This window comes from Crassostrea angulata, unplaced genomic scaffold (genome assembly GCF_025612915.1).
Source record: "Crassostrea angulata isolate pt1a10 unplaced genomic scaffold, ASM2561291v2 HiC_scaffold_87, whole genome shotgun sequence".
NCBI classification, from domain to species: Eukaryota; Metazoa; Mollusca; class Bivalvia; order Ostreida; family Ostreidae; genus Magallana; species Magallana angulata.
In genome coordinates, this window is record NW_026441642.1 from 25,838 (window position 1) to 43,848 (window position 18,011).

Consider the following 18,011-nt stretch of genomic DNA (forward strand, 5'->3'; position numbering starts at 1 on the left):
CAAATGATAGTAACACTAAAGATGCATGGTGTTTAATTATGATAAATATTTCATATTTTATCAGAGAAATTAGCCAATCAGAAACACCGATATATATACCCCATGACATCACTGTGTCGGTCTCATTAATCTGTGACTTCGGTGAAAGAACAAACAGTGAGAACGGAATAATAAGCGGACAACTAGATTTTGTAACCAAGATGGGGCAGCTTACGCTTCCATCGGTGCTAGCCTGCATTTGTGTATTAGTCCAGGTCAGTGTTGGATATATTGAGGTGATTATTTTACTGTAATTCACAGACCATTGTCGCATTTTTCTAAGATCACACAGTGAATGGTCGAAATTGTCGTCCATGTTGAATATTTTAAAGCATAGCTAAAGGGAATGTCATCTTAATGATGTCACCCCCATTGTAAATGAAACAGTGTATAGCTCAGTTATGACATCAAACGTGTTCAGAAATGTTGAATGTACTTGAAGTGTTTAATTGCTAATCGGTTTGAGGGGTTACCCGTAGAAGGGGCATTAGGAATGCAGTATAGCATACAGTGAACTGATGTACAGTAACGTTAATTGTTCTCTCTTCAAAATATGCAGTTTAAGGATTATGGTGGTTGTCCCAACTTACATTATTCCCAAGTGTAATTTGAAATAATTTAGTATGAAACGCTTCATAAAGGTCTAAATTGATGGATGTTATATTTATCGCTATGTTTGCCAGGTAAGCATATTACATTCCACACCAACATCAACTTCATTAAAAGGTCCCTTTGTTGGCCATGTTGGGTCAACATTACAAATACATGCATGTGAAATTTGGGGAAATTTGTTACCAATTAATGTATGCATTGATTATGTGATGGTTTCTTTTAATACATGAATACATGAATAGCCCCATCCTTGGACAATCAAAATGCAATATTTTACAGATGAATAGGGACTTTTGTATAATGTCAATGACTTAAAGTTACAAATCCCCAAAACAACAAAGGCTTCTTTGAGTTTGAATGTGAGAATATTGTGGTTTTAAGCTTTTTCCCTTAACTAACATTTAATATGACAAACAAGAGACATGGGGTATCTTTTGAGGGTTTTTACCCCAGAGGGGGTGACATGGACAATTTGCATGTATATTTTTTTGGAAAGTAGGGGATGGGGGGATTTTCCTCATATCCACGCATTGCATTTTTAAAAAAAAAAGCAGCTGTACCCTGTTCTGGTTTGTCCAAATTAATTTGACATTAAAAAAATTTTTTTCAAGGTATTTAATAGATAAACATATACCGGTATTAATATTTTTCATTAAAAACCTGTCTGCAGGATTTTTATTTCTCAGTTGACACAATGAATTTCGTTAATTATTTCGTTAATGATAATTATAGATAATACTTGAGTGATATGTTTTAAGTGCCATACTGCCATATAAGTTCTGTACATGTAAATATAAACAAATATTACTAAGAGAAAAAAAGTTACTTCAGTGGTCAACCCCATAGAAAACTGGTTTGCTGGAAACTCCTGCACAACTCAAATTTTTAGCACTAATATGACTTATGAGTGGTACAACTTAAACAAAATTTTCAAACATCATTATTATAATTTCTATGACAAATCAGACAACATATTTGATAAAGCATGGTCATAGTTCGTATGCTTTCTGTAGAAGACCGATCAATTGATTTTTTCCCTTGTTTCTGATAAAGAATTCATTATTCTGTTAGAACCAGTCACTTGTATATCATGTAGCAAAGTTGTGGGACTATAGCTAGAGTAACATGCACAGAACAATTAATTCTGTTATTGACTTTTATAATATATTATATTTAAAGGGAGAGTTGGTTTCTGTTAGAGAAAAGAACAATATAATATATATACATGCAGTTTTTTTAATCAAAGGCTATTGTTACGGTAATTAATAGATATCCATTAGGTTGTACAAAATCTGAATTTTTTTTTATTATACAAAATAAATAATCATAATGAAATAAGACTAAGAAGTCTGTTTTGATACACCTTCTCTATTGCTAAGGTTAAAAGACTGAATAAAAAGTGGAAATTTATGGGAAATTTGATTTGCAGTGACATGGAAATACACTGATGGTAATGAATTACATGTGTTGCAATTACATGTATATACTTATTAGCAAATTTTGTATTGCTTTCCAAGAACCTTATATAGTTCTTATTGGATACAAAGTCATTAAAATGATTAATTGATTAATATCAATTACTTCCATAAAAAAAATCTTGTAAGAAATTTATTATTGGATAATTTATGAGATTTTTGAGAATTTATCCGACAGCAAGAGGGTACATGTCAATGAGATCCAAAAGAAAGTCAGAAAGAATTTTGGAAGTCTTAAAATTCTTTGGTGTGTCTTGATGACATGGTACATACATGTATTAAACTATTAATAAATTTATTGATTCAGTAATTTCAGTCATTTGTGTCATCAGATGCATTATAAGAATTATTTGAATTTTTTTTGTTCAATCATCACTCATTCACTGTGTATTTAAATACCACACAAGCAACATATTGTATAAGATTCATTGGTGTGGACTCAGGTAAGTAAAGGGGAAAATTCAGTCCATTATGAAGATTTATGCCCTAATTATTTTAGTGAATAGAGGGGCCTCATGTTTCCTCACATAATGGAGTGAAACCAGCTGCAGTACACATACATGTATAGGTGTAGTACAGGACAGGCTATGTTTTAACTGTCATATAGATCAGTTATTTAAAGCTGCTTGGTCCAATTTTATATCAAATTTTATGCACACTTATGCTTAGTATATATGTATAATGATAGACATTTCAGTAGATTTCCCAGTCAATTAAGACAAATTTCAATTAAGAAAAATACGTACAAAATTTGCTAACAAAACAAACGACACAAAAGGGTACAGCGTTATTTCGCCTCATGTTAAAGTTTACCCCTGATGACGAGACGGGTATGGTTGTATTACGACCTTGACATCGCTTTAAATAAAGGTCGAAATGATCAGACAAATTACAAATAAACATTTGTACGTTTTGTTCGCTAATATTTCTGAAGTTTGCTTTCTTTACAATCGATGCATAGCATGCGGGTTGAATAACCCCAATTATTCGGGGGACGAAACCAAACGGTTTCCTTTTCTAAACATTCCCGTGATGCATTTTGGTTTGTTTTTTCGTTTGCCCAAAAAGAAATTATTTTTATTTACTTTGAATATTTCTAACTTTGAAAGGAGACTGATTCTGCTGGTGTAAATAGGAGAAAGTCCATAACTTTCTAAGATAAATGGTTTGTATAAAAAAAAAAAAATTATACTGTAAAAACAAAAAAATCGGACCAAGCAGCTTTAATTTGAATGTAAGGCTGTAAGCAAGCCAAAATCTTAAGGTACTTCACTGAATCAAAGCTTTATACTTTTTAAGATGGGCATATAAATGTTAATTCTCATAAATTGTTTGTATCAATTGATTAATTTGAATATCATCATATAATTCAGTGGTTAAAGGATTAGGCTTGTGAATAGCAGATCCCAAGTTCGAATCCGCATTGAGCTTTTGTTCATATTTACTAAATTAAACTTTTAATAAACGTTTTTTTTTTATATCCAAAATTGCATATTTTTTCGCCTATATTATGTATATGACTTATATAATAATTATTCATCATACTATCTTTCATAATTAAGCAGTTCTCTGCTGATTTGAAAATTGATTTCAAAATGTAGTCAGCCACCTTAATAGTTCATGTACTAGCAATTTATAGCATTTTAAAACCTTAAATGTTATTAATTCATTGGCATTGGTAACTAAAACATATATTCATAATAGGCATATGATATTTATTTGCAACAATTCAAAGAAGAATCAGATCTATATAATATTTGTCTACATAGCTATGCAGTCAAACTATCTAAGGTTAAATAGGCCTAAAAAAAAAAAAAAGCTAGTCTTTTATGCAGAATTGGAATATACATGGCCTCAGTTTAACTGCGTGAAAATTTTGTTTTGCCAGGTAAAGCCAAATGTAGTAATGTAGTTGTCAACAGTAAATGTTTATATTTTTAAACTCATGGTGATTGTTTCGGGTCAACCAAAGTAAAAAATCTAAGTTTGTATCAGAGTCCAATCTGGGAAAAGAGAGGCTAAATTGTCTGATTCTGTAACAATCTATGTGTCTGGCATGTGACCAATGCATCAATTTATTAGGCTGGAGAAAGCTAGGTTTATGAAATAGTATGTTCACTGCTGTGAAGTTAGATATAGAATGTTGATAAAAATCAGTTTCTGATGAACTTGAAGAAAGTTACATTTATGTATACATGTAAAAAGAAACTGATTGAAGAAGAAGGAGGGGGTACACTTGCCTGTTGCACTTTTGTATTAATTACAACATTTGAATTCCAAAATTTTTATAAACATCAGATGTGCAGACTGTGTTTTGTAAATTAAGATACAGTTGAACTTCGATATCTCAAACACTGATATCTCGAATGCAATGGATATGTCAAAGTTAATTGTAAGTCCCAACCACTTATATTTTAAGTATTTTACCCTTGATCTCTTGTATACTCTGATATCTCGAAGTTTTTAAACAGTCCCATCTAGTTCGGGATAACGGAGTTTGATTGTATGTACTTTCCGGTTGATAACAGTTAGTTGCTAAGTTGAATAGTTCGGTAATGCAGTGGCATCATGGATGTATACTTGTATACAAATTATATACTTTTACAAGAAAAAGTTCATACCCTGGGTGTAAGTCCCTCTAGAATAGGTGTTTTTTGTATTTCATGCAGCTAGAAAAAAAAATTGTTAGCCTGTGTTAGAGACGAGCAAACTCCATGAAACTCACTTTTATAAGTTTATTTTTTTGCACCTTTAATTCAGTATAAAAATTTGAATACTGCACTGTCATTATGATCTTTCATATTTCTTTGCAGTACATTTTTCTTTGCTGACAATATTATAATACTTGTAATATTCATTTTTAGTCCATTTCCAAACATTGAATTGAAGTACGACCGACTGTAAATTTTCATGAAACTTAATTCCCTTAAATTTTTTTCTTCAAGAAATAGTATTAACTTCATGCATTTTTTAATTCTCTTGCAGTCTCTGGCAGCAAACACAGACTTCCAGCGCCATGATTACAAGTTTGTTCCAATGGTTGCCTTCATGTGTAATAAACCCACGATGCATACAACCCCAGAGGGCTGGGTAGCAGACTCCAAACAGGACTGCCTCCATGATGAGAAACAGATTCTGCAGTATTGTCAGAAGGTATTTATCACCATCATTTACAGTCTATTAAACGGTGATTTAATAAGCATCCTAGATTGAGTGAGTTTTGCAGTCAATTAGATGGTGCTTTACTAAGAATACAATAATGAGCAAGTTGTGCTGTCTATTAGATGGTAATGTCAATAAGCATCCAAGATTGTGTGAGTTTTGCCCTCTATGAAATGGTGCTTTACTAAGCATCCAAGAATGAACAAGTTGCACATGGTGATGTATAAGCATCCCAGATTAAGTGAGTTTTGCAGTCTATTAAAAGGTGATGTTAATAAGCATCCATTGAGATTGAATGAGTTTTGCAGTCTATTAAATGATGTTGTTAGTAAATTTGATAGAGTGAGAGTGGAATGTCCACTGTTTTCTTTCTTAGAGAAAAATCAAACTTGAACCTAATTATAGATGTACTAGCTCTGGCAAGAACAGATTGTATGTGTAGGTGTCCAGACAGATGGAGCAAAGCACACATCAGACACAAAAGGGAAAGTCTCTGTAATCAAAAGAATTATTTATGTTACCATAAGTTAAATACCTAGGCTATTACCTGGTGCACACTTAATCAGATGCATGGTATTTCACCAAAGGAAGTAAAGGAATGTCAGATGAATTTAAATATTTAACAGGTTGTTTTGATTATTTCACCTTTCTCTACGACAAGAACAGATTCAAGTGATTTTTCCGTGGTAAATACAGTCAGATATATATTAATTTTAAACACACAGTCTTTAATCGTGAAAGCCTGAATGAATGACGTAAATTGTCGCCCTCTCCATACAATAGTTTTTAGCAAGAAAGTAACTCCTTTATATCTTCAGTTAAAACTGGTACATGTACTACACGTTAGCTAGCAGTTAATGTTTTATAATAGTAATATAAAAAAATGATAGTTATGCAATGAATCACTTGTACTTGTAAATTGAATGTCATTACATTTGAAATTTAACTTGTTTTAAAAAAAGTTAATTTCATATGGAAAAAAAGTTGTTCAGTAATAGGTTATACCAATATTATACCCACTATTTCAAGTCAAAAGGATCATGCAGTTTGACGTTATCTTGATCTTAAGTTAACTGGCTTCACTGACTTCTCCATTAGCATGCTCATTTAAAATTATTATGTATGTGCAACACCTGTAAAGATTTTGATTAGAGCTCTCAAGTACCGAAAAATTATCATATTTTGTGATCAGATTGTGGTAAGATGTAGAGATAATAATGATATCTATTGTGTTTTAATTGATTGTCTGTGAAATTAAACATTTGGCAATGTTTATTGTCTGTATTGTGGGTGTTCTTGCATCAGTTTGTGCATATTGGTAAATCCCAATATGATCATGAAAACATATCTAAGCATGAGTAAAATCGATTGTCGATAATCAGGTCTGAGTTAGTTGCACCGTAAACATTTCACAAATGAGACGAACATGCATGTACCCAGTGTGCCTGTAGATTAGGGGTTAACGGGGGCATTAGATAGTCCAATTATAATCAGATGACATAAGCAGTCTAAAGTATTGATGTGCTACTGCAATGAACAATACTGTGTAAGGGTTTGCTTGAGGTAACAAACAGTAGGCATTAGTCTAAGAACCACAACGTCCATCACATATGTCTGATCGCAAACTCCAGGGACCAGTTTATGCTAGTTCCCAGACCTTATTCATATTCATGATTATTGATCTAAGGAATTTCTTTAATCTTAGAAAAGAACTGACTGTGAGCTTTACAGTCAAGTAGTCATGAATAAAATATAATATGACAGAGGTAGCCAGATATCATGTAACAAACTTTGCTATTTAAACAACCTAAATGAATCAACTTGATTGTTTGTGTGTGTTGGAGTGCTCGGGAAGTACCAATTGATTCTTTGTGTTCTTCACCAAACATCCTTTCTGATTTGAAGTTCAAGGGTTTTGATTTCATTAACCGCTCGTAAATGCTAATATTTTTCTATTAGTTGACTTGATTCATTTCAAGTACATTGTATTACTTGATCTGTCTAGTGGCTGCAAACATTGATGCATGCATTCGTTGTGTGTGGCCAACAAATGCATGGCGACCAAGATAACTGATTATTTATTAACAAAATTACTATCACAGGAATTGTTCTTGTTCTTCTCAAATTAAAAAAATTCTAAAATTTCTGATCAATTTTAAACTATAATAAAAGAAAATGTTTATGGACAATTTGTCCTACCATGAATAATTGAACATTCCAAACATTAATTTTTAAAATTTGATTTTATGTATGAATGCTACAATCTTGTTTTGTAATTAATTTATATTTCAATGTTGATTTTAACACAGTCCCAAATTATAGAAAATGTAACTGTCACTACATACAGCTGCCAGCATATACTGAGATATTGATCCAGATATATGCTAAAATGATTGTGTGGGGGGGGGGGGGGATAAATTGTCTTCTTGTAGTACACTTAAGAAAAGGTACTACATGTTTAAACATTAACATTCATTTAACAATATTTAAAGTTGAATTCAGATATATACAGATCTATTTACTTATTTCCCTGGATGAGATACTCATGAATGAGCATATATAGTGTATATATATTTGTTCTTACGCACATGATACATATAGTACCAATACGAAATATATATCAATAATTGATAAGAACTGTGTCATATAAACATTTAGACTAGTGTAAAATGAAGAGTTAAATGAATAATTGATACATGTAATAACATTCTACTCGCATTTTAAGGAATTTATACATTATGACCTGATTTAGCAAATTTCTATGCATGTTACCTTAATTCACAGATGGTGGAGATTTGGATCATAGATTACATTCTCCAAAGTTCTATTTTAATCTGATGTTCATTACCCTTGTTTTTTCAGTATTATTAACATATACATGATATATGGCATAATAGAATAGTAACTGTAAATCGTACTAGCTAATACATGTACTTGTTTTAGATAAACTACTTAAGATTAGTGTTTTATTAGTGTTTTCATGTTTCATTATTTCAGTTGTACCCTAACATGACCATAACAAACATAGTGGAAGACCACAAGCTAACGATCCAAGACTGGCCTGATTCCCACGGTCACAAACATGGACACACTGTGCAGCCATTCAGATGTGTCGGTGGGTATCCTAATTATATAACTATGTACAATAATTTAAGAAATAGTACTGGTTTCTAGGGGGGGGGGGGGCGGGGGGATTATCATTACTGATCATTTTAATCTGTGGTTTCATTAAAATTGGTAGAAATGAATTTTAAGTTAATAAAGAGTAAAAATTGCTACAGCTTTGAGGGTTATGAACTCTTTGACACTGGTTTTGTGAACATTAATTTATTTTTAACAATGTTTTAGTATAAACTTTGACAACAGACAATCTGCTTATAAATCTAAACTCTCTCCCCAAAAATATGTTGTAAAATGATAAAACATTTTTATATCCTGTGGATCCACTCAAAACCATACCTTAAAAATTACATGTAGTAGTCAACGAGTATTTATGAAACCTGTACTATGTTTGACAAAGCCATGGAATAATTTTGTTATTTTTATGTTCAAACTTCAATGAAAAGATTGGATTTGGGTTTGTTCATTGAAGAGTTGGTCCCTTTGAGAGTGATGTTGAATTTTTGTTTTACATAAACTTTTAACAGTTGGTCCTTTTGAGAGCGATGCTCTTCTTGTTCCTCAACACTGCCACTTCTACCACGAACACAATCAGTGTGACACGTACAAGAAGTGGGGGGACTGGGCCACTGCCGACTGCCAGGCCAAGGACATGAGGATCGACAGCTTCTCCATGCTGCTGGACTGTGACATCGATAGATTCGCTGGGGTGGAGTATGTCTGCTGTCCCAAAGAGAAAAGTAAGTCGTCCATCATCTCACCTGTCAGACAATGTTTGCCATAATTTGTACAGGTGATGGTATGCACTATCTCTTTTGTAAACAAATTGTTATTCAGAAACATAAGATTAATAGATGAATTTATCAGATGATACCAATTTTTTTTTTTGTCGGAAGGCATACCATAACTAATTTTTATATTTGGAAAATTTTAATGTAGATGCACTTAGATGTTTATTGCATATTTTCCAACTGAAAGAAAATTGTACAGGAAGCAAAAACCACAATGAAAAGAAGTCATTTATTTTATTTTTAAGAACAATTAAGTTGGAGATAAAGAATTTCTTTTCTACATACAGTTTGTAAAAGAAATACATATAATGATGGGCATTGTTTAACAATATCCCAATATATTTTAGCCTAAGAATTAACTTATTACTTTCTTCATATTACTGTGAAAAAAATGATAAGCAGATTTGATAAGGCTGATTTATTTCTCTGTTTTCATAATTGGGGAAAATCTAATGAGTGTGAAATAATTTGATTATAACCAGGTAGTCATTTGTGAATTCATACACAAAATCTAAATGATGCAGTTTCTATGGATGTAAGTTCCTATTTGTGTAGAATTCACCGACAATCAATACTATAACTTCTAAATCCCCATTGGTAGAAATCAATACATAAAGTGATGCTTGTCTATGCACAGTACAAATAGAGAGAATTATTCCTATTGTCCCTGAACTATGGCCAGACTCTGACATGATGATTGAAGTTTATGCTGTCGTTTTAGCCTTTAATGAGTATTGATCCTCTATTAATTCATTATGAAATGTGGAAATTACTAAGTAGATTTATCTTGCATGTGATATCAAAAAGGAGAAATTTTTTGTTGAAAATTTAGTTTGAAGAATATGTTACTTGTGTCTTGCAATCAGTACAGTGATTAAGGTATATGAATTTCTGGTTTTAATCATCATACAGAATGAATTGTGCTGTAATTTGTTGACTTTTCTCAGTTGCTCAGTGATAAAAGTCACTAATGATGATGATTTCAAAGCTGTGTCTATAGGCAATTGCGTAGAAGACTTCAATATTGGGAGCTTTCACCAGCTACCGTGTTGGCAGTCTTCCAGGTCTGTTTGATGCCCTCTCTATGATGAGTTATAAAAATATTGATTTTTATAACAGCCGGAAAATTAAGCAAGAATAATTCATCCACAAAGCGATTCCTTAGCTAACTGGTGCCAAAAATCCTACATGGATATGGCAATGAAAAAATAATTAATTTGTATTTCCTGAGAAGAAGATAATTGGGTATGCATTGTATATTTTGCGGAAATTTTAGAAACAGTGAGTTTGAGTTTTATAAGAACAAATAAAAAATTTACAATACATTTATGGTACTCATTAAAATACAGCATTTGGCCCTTGTACAACATGTGAAATTATGTACATATTGTCCAAGTACTGGCAAGGTCTTTGGTAGGCTGGAATTCACTTGGTGCTGAATCATGGCATGGCAGTCTAGTATAGAATGAATCATCAGACCAGAATTACTCATCTTGTGCTTCAGCGAAACCTTAGTCCAAAGCCATGACATTGATGTAGTGAATAATCAGTTCATTCCAGATTGGTCTACCTCCATCAATCAATGAAAAAAAAAACCTGGCAATTCTTTTCATTTTTCTTTGTTACTTAAAAAAAAAACCAATTGATTTCATTTAGCATTGTTCTTCAGTTGATAAATAGTGAATAAACTGAAAGGTTTCCCTGTATTGATCCAGCATCCTGCAGGAAAAAAATGGATTATGCTGCAATTCCAACACAGAGCTACTAGCCCTAACAGACATTTTGTTTCCATCAATTACGTTTGATCAATATACCATGCTGGAAATGTTAAGTTATGTAAATTGGAAACAAAATGCAGCAAACTCCTGAAATGGGTGATTTACTATGATTTGGCAATGTGGAGCAGACAGGTCTTTTTATGGTTTAACTTCCATTAGGTTTCTATCATGTTCTCATGTCAAAAAGAACCTTGCCGCATTTAGATCAATATGTAAAGGACTACTATATAATGAAGCCAGCTATATTCATGGTATTCTGATACCATATATAACGTTGACATTCAGATTTAATTTTCATTTGCTCTACATCTTAGAATGCTGATCATGGTGCACAGAATATTTATTTCTGATGTGCCAGAGTGCAAGGGAGACAAATAAGAGATGATTAAACAAGTCAGTAAAAAAAAGATATCATTATTAGGAACAATGATACAAATGAATTTAAGGGGTGAGATTTTTTAAAGATAATTACGTAGTACACCGTATAACCCTTTGTGACAGGAGAGGGTGTGCATCATTCATGCATTTGGGAATGAAGAGATCTTGTGAATTTTGGTTTCTATCTTTGAAGTCTGTTTATCTAACTTTTTGCCCAGAAAATTGGTTAATGCGGTCTAGTATCTAGGTTGCTTTGTTAACTAAGCCATTTCTTAGTGTCTTTATCATTGATTTACATAAGCCCCTGATAAAAGTAAATGCTTCATCACATGCAGGTGTCTGTTTAAAATCTTATCCAAGAGGAAAAGAAGATAGTGTTACAATTAATAAGATAGTTTATAATTAGTGCTTTAATAGAGAAAGACATCAAACCGCAATTACTACTGAAAGCAAATTTACCCTACATGAAAGATCATTTAATGAAACTTGGTTGGAAAACCACATTTTAATTTTCTAGATGTTTTAAGTGTTGTATCTGTCTTGTACATTTTAGAAGTCATTGACAGCTCGGTCACTTTGAAACCAGTGAAGGAGGAAACAGAGCACATGAAACTGGACGACACATACAATGCATACATGGCTTATCTCAAAGGAGATGAGAAGTACCTCAAACATTTTGGCAATGAACACAACAAGTTCTTGGCTGCACTGAAGGCCATGAACATGCAACACCATGAGAGAATTACCAAGGTTCTTGTTTGGTTATGTAAAATTCACTGATCGATAATTAACATCCCATGTATGGAATCTATTTAAAAAATTAAGAAGCGTGCACTATAAATTTTTTATATTAATTGACATCAAAGCAAGTTTCATTATTCAGAAAATAATTGTTAATTATAGAGATTTTATACAATATAATTTTATAGATCGCAGGAAATAAAGGGTTAGCACGGCAAGTTAATTTGTCAGACAAGATACGATGCCAGTAGGTAAATGCTTTTACTTAGAGGAGCTTTGGAGGATTGGTTCTGTAATTAGTTATTGATTTGAATTGCAGATGATGAAGGAATGGCAGACAGCTAGGAAACATGTCAACAATCTGAAGAAGACAAATCCCAAAGCTGCTGACAAACTGAACAAAAATATTCTGGAGGTTTGTGCTTACTTACTGTTTTGCTTCGTCAAAGAGCACAGGGGAGGACACTCGAAGTGCAGAAAGCTTAGACAAAATGAAGAAAGTTATCCAATATCATTATTGATTTTGAAAATCCATATTTTTTATTAACTGAATGTTAAAATTTTCAATTCAAGATGTAGGTGTTCGTTTTGTGACAAATTAATAAATATATATTAAAAAAATGACAGTAAATTATTTAAAAAATTAATAATTACATGCAACTGACAGTGTCATGGATGATAGATTTTAAAAAATCCCCCATTGAATCTATCCCTTCTGCTTTATGTTTTTAGAGATTCCAGAAGTTGTACAATGGCTACCAGCAGTCAGACAGTGCTGAGAAGAAGCAGTTAGTGGCCCTCCATCTCCAGCACAGACAGGGTGAACTGAACGGCATGAAAAGGAAGGAGCTGGAAGCTTATATGGCTGAACTACAGAAGAGCCCCGTCAGAGTAAGTTGTCACAAGGAATCTTCTCTCTGTCAAACCTCTTGATGCAGGATTTTCATTTGAATTTTCAAAAATTGCATTCTGTCATTTGGAAATATTAAGAGGGCTGAATGGTTTGTATGTTTATATACTTGAGAATAAGCACTGTATAAAGATATAGGAAAATTTAAAGCTAAAACATATAGTTTCCTTAAAAAGGGTTATAGAATTAATCAATAAATCAATATATAGTGATCATTAATACTTCTCTGCCTTTTCAATCTAATCAAATTACATATAGATTTAGTAAGCTCATCCTAAGATGATGCTATATGAGATTTTAAGGAAAGAGAGGGATATTGCATGGTTTTAATTTTTTCTCATTGCATAGTTTCAATTTTTTCCCCATGAACAAAGAAATACTAAGATCCTTCCGATGAGTACTTTAATAACCAGTAACTGATTTTAAACAATGTTGCTCTGTGTTGTTTTGCAGTCTGTTGCTGTACTTAAACACTTGGAACACTACATTCGCGTGGAAGAGAAGGATCGTCTTCATTCTTTGAATCATTTCACTCACGTTAAGAAAACCAACCCCGAGGAGGCCAAGCTTATCCAGTCACAGGTCATCGAGCACATGAAGGTCATAGATGAGCGCATCAAGCAGAGCCTGGACATGCTCCATCACTTCCCCAAAGTGGAATCTAAGCTAAAAACCCAGATAGGTATTAGTTATTCCTCTTTTTAATTAAGGTCTTCCGTTTCCATCGGAAGACCTTATTGTTATTGCTTTGTTTATTATCTGTTTCTTCTTCCCTATTATTATTATTTTTTTTCTTAAAAATTTTGTGCACGCCATTTCTCAGCAACGGCTCATTTAATTTTTATGAAACTTTCAGATCTGATAGGTATTGATCTGAACCTTGTTGCAAATTTTTTTCATTGATGACGTCACTTCCGTTTTTGAGATATCGTCGATTTTATGATTTTTATAGGGGTATTTTGTCGGTGGAACTCCTCTTTAACTATTGCAGATATAAAGTTGAAATTTTCAGGGTTGGTAGACAAAAGACTGAAGTTATGCATGAATGTCTCAAATCATTTTTATCTCGAAAAGCGCCGACGCTCGCCTGGACCCGAAAATTGAGATTAAAAAAACGTTGTGAATTTTCGTGCTTTTCTTTTTTTATCTCTTTTCTGGAAAATATTTTGTTAAAACATGTAATGTAAAAAACGTTCAAATTTACAAGACCTTTCATTTGATACCAAGAAAAAGGGGCTGGCCCCTTACATAAGGGACCTAGAGGGCTCTAAAATCTTTTATCTTTAGCTCTTTACCGAGGGATGTTTTGTAATAAATTAAAGAAGCAAATATCTTTATCTTATAGTTATGAAGCCCGACAGGATAACGATTTTTTCATTTGTTACGTAACTAGGGGTTTTAAGGGGTCAAAAGTCCAAAACTTTGATCACCTATATCTCAAAAAGTAAAAATATTTTGAAATGCAGTATAGAAGAAAAGATGCTCAAAATGATGAACCTAACAACATGCAACCTTCAAACTTTGGTTCAGTGGCCTTAAAAAGGAGATAAGTTAGCGGCCCCTAAAACTTTTTTTTTCTCAGATATCTCAAAAACGGTAACGAATTTCTAAACAATCGTTGAACAAAATGTCTTTAAAATTAAATGACCTTTCATTTGATACCATGAAAAAGGGACTGGCCCCTAATATTAGGGACTTAAAAGGGCTCTAAAGTCTTTTTCTATAGCTCTTTACCAAGGTATATTTTGTAATGTATTATAGAAGCAAATATATTTATTTTACAACCCTAATCTTGCAACCTTCAAAGTTTGGTACAGTGGCCCCAATAAGGAGATAATGGACCGGCCCCTAAAACGTTTTTTCTCTGACATCTCAAGAATGGTGACGCATTTCTAAACACTTGTTGAACAAAGTTCTTACACCTGAAACAAAATAGTATCTGGTCCTTAGAATGTACACCCTGTTTTTCTATTCTTAAACATGTTTAGATGTTCACAGCAAAATCAAGATCAAACATATATCTCAAATTCTAAAATCAGACGGAAGACCTCCTCGTTGCTCGCAACGAGATCGTGTCTAGTTTAACTTATCTTTCGGATTTTTTGTTGTTTATTTGTTCCATCCATTATTCTCAATTGAGATTCTAAGTAGATTCTAGAATGCCTTATTAATATGGTGACATTTAAACTTTGTTTCGATTGGTTTTACAGTTTTATTCTGACTAAACTTGTACAGTAATTTAAATAACCCCATTATATTTGTTTGATATAGTAACCTATTATTCTTTAACCTGTAAATATTTCTGAAGTACATTTTGTCCTTATGTTGTATATATTTTAAAAGCATTTTAATACATGAATATCTACTATTTCAAATGTGTCAAGAAAAAAGGTTTATGGAATTCATTTTTTTTCCTCCAGATAAATTCATGAAACAATACAGTGGTTTGGCAGAGAGTGCAAAGAACATTGTTATGAGACCTATAACTGTACAGACCAAAAAAGAATCCAACAAAGGTAACAGTGGGGGAAAACTCTGAACAAAGAGGGATAACTTGTACAAAATTCAATAATAATATGGAAGTCTTAGACTAGCAGCATTTTGTATGATTTATGTATCTTTCAGCCACATGGACAGAGAAAGTGATGATAGATGATGAGAATGATGATGGAGATCTTGCAGATCATCTTCAGGAGGTGAAAAAGACTCCCATTGTGGAAGATGATGGACTAATGCCAAGGATTGAACTCAATCACCAGGAGGAAAACAAAGTCTTCATCTCTCATCGTGAAAATGACCAAGCCAGCTTCAATCAGGTAGGTCCTCTTTCAGCTGTCAATATTTTAAGGGTTGATAAAGTGTTGAAATTAAGGCTTGCTGAAATTTCATACCATGTTTTTGTGAGTAGCTCAGGTTCCTAAACTTTAGAATAATTGTGTTCAGATTTGAAAACTGTCATATTGAAGAGTATAGAAATTGTATAATTATGGGTTTGTTTATTTTGTAATTTCAATCCTGAAAAGTGGGCTTTGATTATTAGCGCTTAAGATTTGGTTAGGAAATTTGTACCACTATTTCTAAAGTGTTAAATCTATAGAAATGCTGCATAGTGGACCATTGATACAGCAGATATTTTATTGAAGTTTAAAATCAACTTGTTTTCATTGCTTGCAGGGAAGCTACTCCTCAGCACACGTTGCTACCTCCACTGGCAGTGTTTTCGGAATCGCTATTGGAAGTGTAGCTGTGTTTGTCATTATCATTGTTGCTATTGTGATGTTGAGGAAGCGCTCTCACAGACACCCTGTCACACACGGCTTTGCTGAGATGGACCCTGCCGCTTCTCCAGAGGAACGACATGTCGCTAATATGCAGATGAATGGCTATGAAAATCCTACCTACAAATACTTTGAATTGAATACTAATGCTAAGAAATAATTGTTTTTATGAAAACTCAGACTGTTCCAAAACAAAAAGAAACTTACAAAATGTAAAACATATTCATTCCACTGAGTCTAACTCTATCCTGCAGGGTGAAGCCTTAATTGTTGTGAACAAATACTGAAAACCGCTGTGATTTTTTTTTTGTAAAATATTGATTGCATGAAATTTGGGTAATGTACTCGTAACACATTGGCTAGAACATAACTGTCTACAAAAAGTAATCTAGGTAGTGATTGTTGGGAGTATTTATTATATAGTTTGTATATATATGAACACCAGTTTAGCATTATTTGTGTCCCTAATCATCCTTCAATAACAATTGCATATAGATGGTCATTGTAAATGGAGTTCTTTCGGTAGCCCCTGGATGATCCTGTAATATAGCCACTGTATCCCTAGACTACTACTTACACTTCTCATGTATCTATCTGTTATAATTATATACAGTGTAATCGTTTAATGTCGTCCTGAAACAGAAACCATTCCAGGCCTGTTTGAGGAAAGAAGGAGATGGGATTCAGAGTCTCACACAGTGCCCCTCTTAGCAATAAACAATCGATAAAGAATCTCTGCATAAAGGGGTTGGGGAGAAATAGCGTGATTTTGGAGACTGAGTTTTGAAGAGGGATGGGATAATATCGATACATTACTTGGAAGTGTGTCGAGACTTGACTGTAAAATTGGTGGATTTTATTGTTTTTGTACATTTTAACATGTCTTCATAAATATAAATTTCATGAAACAATTAACATTTTAATGTATAGTTGTTGTGAAGAGCTTTTTTTTTTTGTTATACCAACAGTTTTTATCACTTTATTGATTTGCAACTTTCTTAACTTTTTAAGATGATTTTATGGTTGTGATTGTTTTATTTATGAAATATCAAATTGAATATGAAAACATTCATTCTTGTAATGGGAGTTTAGGGTGATTTCATTTTAAGTAAAGGCTTTTATCAAAGAAAATTAAATCATGAAAAATGTATCAAATCTAGTATTGAAAACCAAAGACACACGAAGCTGATTTCTCAGTATATTACAACTACCAGTATATGTATATTGCTATTCATTACGTATTAAGCTTGCTTTGGTATACTTTGTATATGAACCAAATATTCGAGTTTAACTGATGTTATAGTCTCTTTCTTTTAGTATTTACTGCTGCTATGGTCACTTTGCTTATTTGTGAACTCTCGGAGGTATTTTGTAGAGAATTACTTTCTCTGGAAACATTTTCAGTTGTTTTCTTAAACTTCCCTAGAAATTATCTCCATACTATGTGGAAGAGATTATGATTATCATATTTCAAAATTTTATGTGAGTGTACAAGCTTACTTTTTTTTCAAAACTGGAAATTTTCTTCTATCTTGCCTATTCTTGTCTTTAAAGAGTTTCCATTTCTGTACCTATTGCAAGAAAGTTGTCTATTTTGTAACTTTCTGGCCAGTAGCTTGTGATGTGATTTCATGTAATATTTAATACTGTGACTTGTTCATTTTATAAATAAAAGTGTACACTCATATTTTGGTAGACTATTTAATATTATGTTCTTTAATGCATTA

The 18,011-nt window shown here is 32.6% G+C and overlaps 1 protein-coding gene across 2 annotated transcripts; it reads left to right on the plus strand.

Annotated features, from left to right (window-relative positions):
- The first annotated feature begins 97 nt into the window (after positions 1–97).
- LOC128169029 (amyloid-beta precursor-like protein) lies at positions 98–17,971 on the plus strand. Of its 2 annotated transcripts, none has more exons than XM_052835196.1 (11): positions 98–254; positions 5,112–5,279; positions 8,286–8,403; positions 8,936–9,148; positions 11,909–12,105; positions 12,416–12,511; positions 12,829–12,987; positions 13,460–13,688; positions 15,427–15,522; positions 15,632–15,822; positions 16,181–17,971. In XM_052835196.1, the coding sequence occupies exons 1-11, from the start codon at positions 201–203 to the stop codon at positions 16,442–16,444; spliced, it is 1,785 nt and encodes a 594-aa protein (XP_052691156.1). In that variant the 5' UTR covers positions 98–200; the 3' UTR covers positions 16,445–17,971. The 2 variants fall into 2 exon arrangements, with proteins under 2 accessions (XP_052691156.1, XP_052691154.1); XM_052835194.1 differs by having other exon boundaries at positions 115–275.
- Positions 17,972–18,011: the final 40 nt, after the last annotated feature.

What these genes read in the sequence shown, in the direction of transcription:
- LOC128169029 (XM_052835194.1), top strand. Translation starts at nt 201, where the DNA reads ATGGGGCAGCTTACGCTTCCATCGGTGCTAGCCTGCATTTGTGTATTA. An exon ending in TCAGTGTTGGATATATTGAG is followed by an intron (nt 276 to 5,111) that starts GTGATTATTTTA and finishes ATTCTCTTGCAG; the next exon opens with TCTCTGGCAGCAAACACAGA. An exon ending in ACCATGAGAGAATTACCAAG is followed by an intron (nt 12,106 to 12,415) that starts GTTCTTGTTTGG and finishes TTTGAATTGCAG; the next exon opens with ATGATGAAGGAATGGCAGAC.